Raw genomic sequence first — 2,450 nt, 5'->3', positions numbered from 1 at the left:
GGTGTCCCTGCCCATGGCAGGGGGGTTGGACTAGGTGATCTTTAAGGTCCTTTCCAACCCAAACCATTCTGTGATTCTGTGATTCTATGATTCTGTGGTAATAGACGGAGAATATAGTAGATGGAGCATCCTCTGCCTCTGGGGAGGAAGAATCGCTCCCAGCAGAAGGGAATTCCCTCCACCTAGAGCAGAAGAACCTGGAGGTTCTTGTTTGCACCCCCAAAATGTTCTGCTCACAGGGGAGCCAAACCCGGATGGTTGGTTTTTTTTCCCCGACCTTCTTGCAGGCAGGCGGGTGGCAGGATGAAGTGGCCCAGAGCCACTGATGGCTTCGCTCCAGTGCCAGTGCTCGCCAACACAGAGAGGTAACGGGAGTGAAAGACTGTAGCTCTGCCCTCCAAGTAATCGAGGCTCTTGTGTATTCTGGAAGAGAAAAAGACAGTTGGTTTCCAGAGGTAAGCCTGAAAAAAACCCAAACCAAAAAAGTTTGAAGGGATATTGTTGTTAAAACTGACCTGCTCCGATATTTTTGCCAAAAGCACCTAATTTTCTGTAATTTTCTAATTATGAGACTCTACCAGCAACATCCCATTACGGTCCTGGCTGACAGCACCTCCTGAGAGCAGCCTGGAGGAAGGGCACCGGGGACCAGGTAAATGCGTATTTTTAGGGACTAAATGGCACCGCTCCACAACCTGCTCTCGAGACGAGACCGGTTCTTCAGGGAGGGGGGAAAATGTGATTTTCATTATTTATTCTTAACCCCACTAGTCCCTGCTCAGGCTCACGGCACAGTCTCCAAACAGTGGCAGTACTACAGCTGAGCAAGGAAGGGTGATTGGAGGATGCTCAAGCACTCACCGTCCTCCTTAGAGGAGAATTAAATATTGTTTGTCGGGCTTAAGGGTATGGATAATGATTACATTTTTCCAAGAAATAATCTGAATATATACACTGAATATATATATATTGTATATATACATAAAATTATATATAATTCCCCCTGGGCGAACAACCCAGTCCGGTGGGATGCTGTGGCAGAAGGAAGGTCGTTACTCTGGGTTTCTCGGGATTCCCCCTCCTGAAGCTGGCGTGGGTGGCTGAAGGATTACAAAAATCTAAGCCAGTTTTAAGCAAATATGTGTTAAAAGGAGCTGCTTAGTCTGCAGCCTAGTAAAGCCTGCTGCAGACCACTGCGAGAAAACATTGCAGTTCCCTTTCACGTAAATATCTTTACGTGATACTGAATATATACAAATATTCACTGGGTGGAGGAAGATGCTCAATAGCCTTTCCTTATATTTGTACAAATGTGGAGCTCTCTCATTTTTTATATTAAGCAAGCAGAAGGAAAGTAGCAGTTCAGCCCTTTTCCAGCCATTTTTACCCCCACATTTGCTTTCGCGGAGTTAACTCATGCTGCCTTTTTTGCACCTTGCTCCTTCCTTGGGGAAGGTGTCATCTCTATTTTAGACCCTGAGTTTTCCAGTAGATCAATTCAAAGGTAGCAAGAAAACCAGCACAATTAGTTTAATTTACATCGGAGTTAAGCCAGCCTAATGTGTGGATGGTTTTTACGGCCGTTTTCTGTTTTGCCTAGGTACAGTTTAGTGTGGGTGTGAGTTTTCAGACCCCACTAAGCAGTAGAAGCCTGTATTTTAGACCCTGAGTTTTCCAGTAGATCAATTCAAAGGTAGCAAGAAAACCAGCACAATTAGTTTAATTTACATTGGAGTTAAGCCAGCCTAATGTGTGGATGGTTTTTACAGCCGTTTTCTGTTTTGCCTAGGTACAGTTTAGTGTGGGTGTGAGTTTTCAGACCCCCACTAAGCAGTAGAAGCCTGGCAGACCTGTACCAGGCACTTTAGAAACACCACCCTGGCCTTTAAAAGGATGTTGGCATCCATTAAATACTTTAAGTACATTAAAACCATTATCTATGCTTTCATTTATCTTTTGCTCTCTACATCCAACCATTGGTGCAACCATGACCCTCCAAGTGCACTGCGATCGCATGATAGACATCGTATGGAGAGGGCTCAATGTGAGCGTGAAATGGGGCCGCAGGCATCTCCCAAGCAAGGAAGGTGCTGCCGGCATGGGGGTGACACGGGGGGATGGGACAGCTGGAGGACTCCACACTCCAACACGCCCAGGGTGGCCCAGGATGGGGCCAGCTGCCCGGGCCAGTTGTGGGGCCACAGGGCCAGGCCCCGAAGTAGGAGCTGTGATGGGCCCCCCCCCATGTCTGTGGGTCTCCTACAGCCCCACTGAGGGCCCTTCTGGCCTTTTCTTCAGTGTGGGGGCACCGTGCCCTGCCCCGGCACTGGAGGAACCTACCAAACCCATGCTCTGCCCTGCTGTGGGGGGGGCTCAGCCCTTCTCTGCCCCACTGAGGGGTGAGAGGGCTGTGCCCCCACTGCTCTGCCCCAGTGAGGGGTGACGGGGCC

General features: G+C 48.8%; 1 protein-coding gene across 1 annotated transcript in view; it reads right to left on the bottom strand.

The window, feature by feature from the left end:
• LOC103916820 (chromosome unknown open reading frame, human C15orf43) overlaps positions 1-2,450 on the bottom strand; it is a 10,439-nt gene that overhangs the window by 2,286 nt on the left and 5,703 nt on the right. Inside the window, exon 2 of the mRNA XM_009323877.1 lies at positions 278-423. Coding sequence (XP_009322152.1) covers positions 278-423 — 146 coding nt within the window. The remainder of the gene's footprint in view (positions 1-277; positions 424-2,450) is intronic.

The sequence above is a fragment of the Pygoscelis adeliae genome, unplaced genomic scaffold, assembly GCF_000699105.1.
Source record: "Pygoscelis adeliae isolate BGI_AS28 unplaced genomic scaffold, ASM69910v1 Scaffold365, whole genome shotgun sequence".
Lineage (NCBI taxonomy): Eukaryota > Metazoa > Chordata > Aves > Sphenisciformes > Spheniscidae > Pygoscelis > Pygoscelis adeliae.
This window is presented reverse-complemented; position numbering and strand designations above follow the sequence as displayed.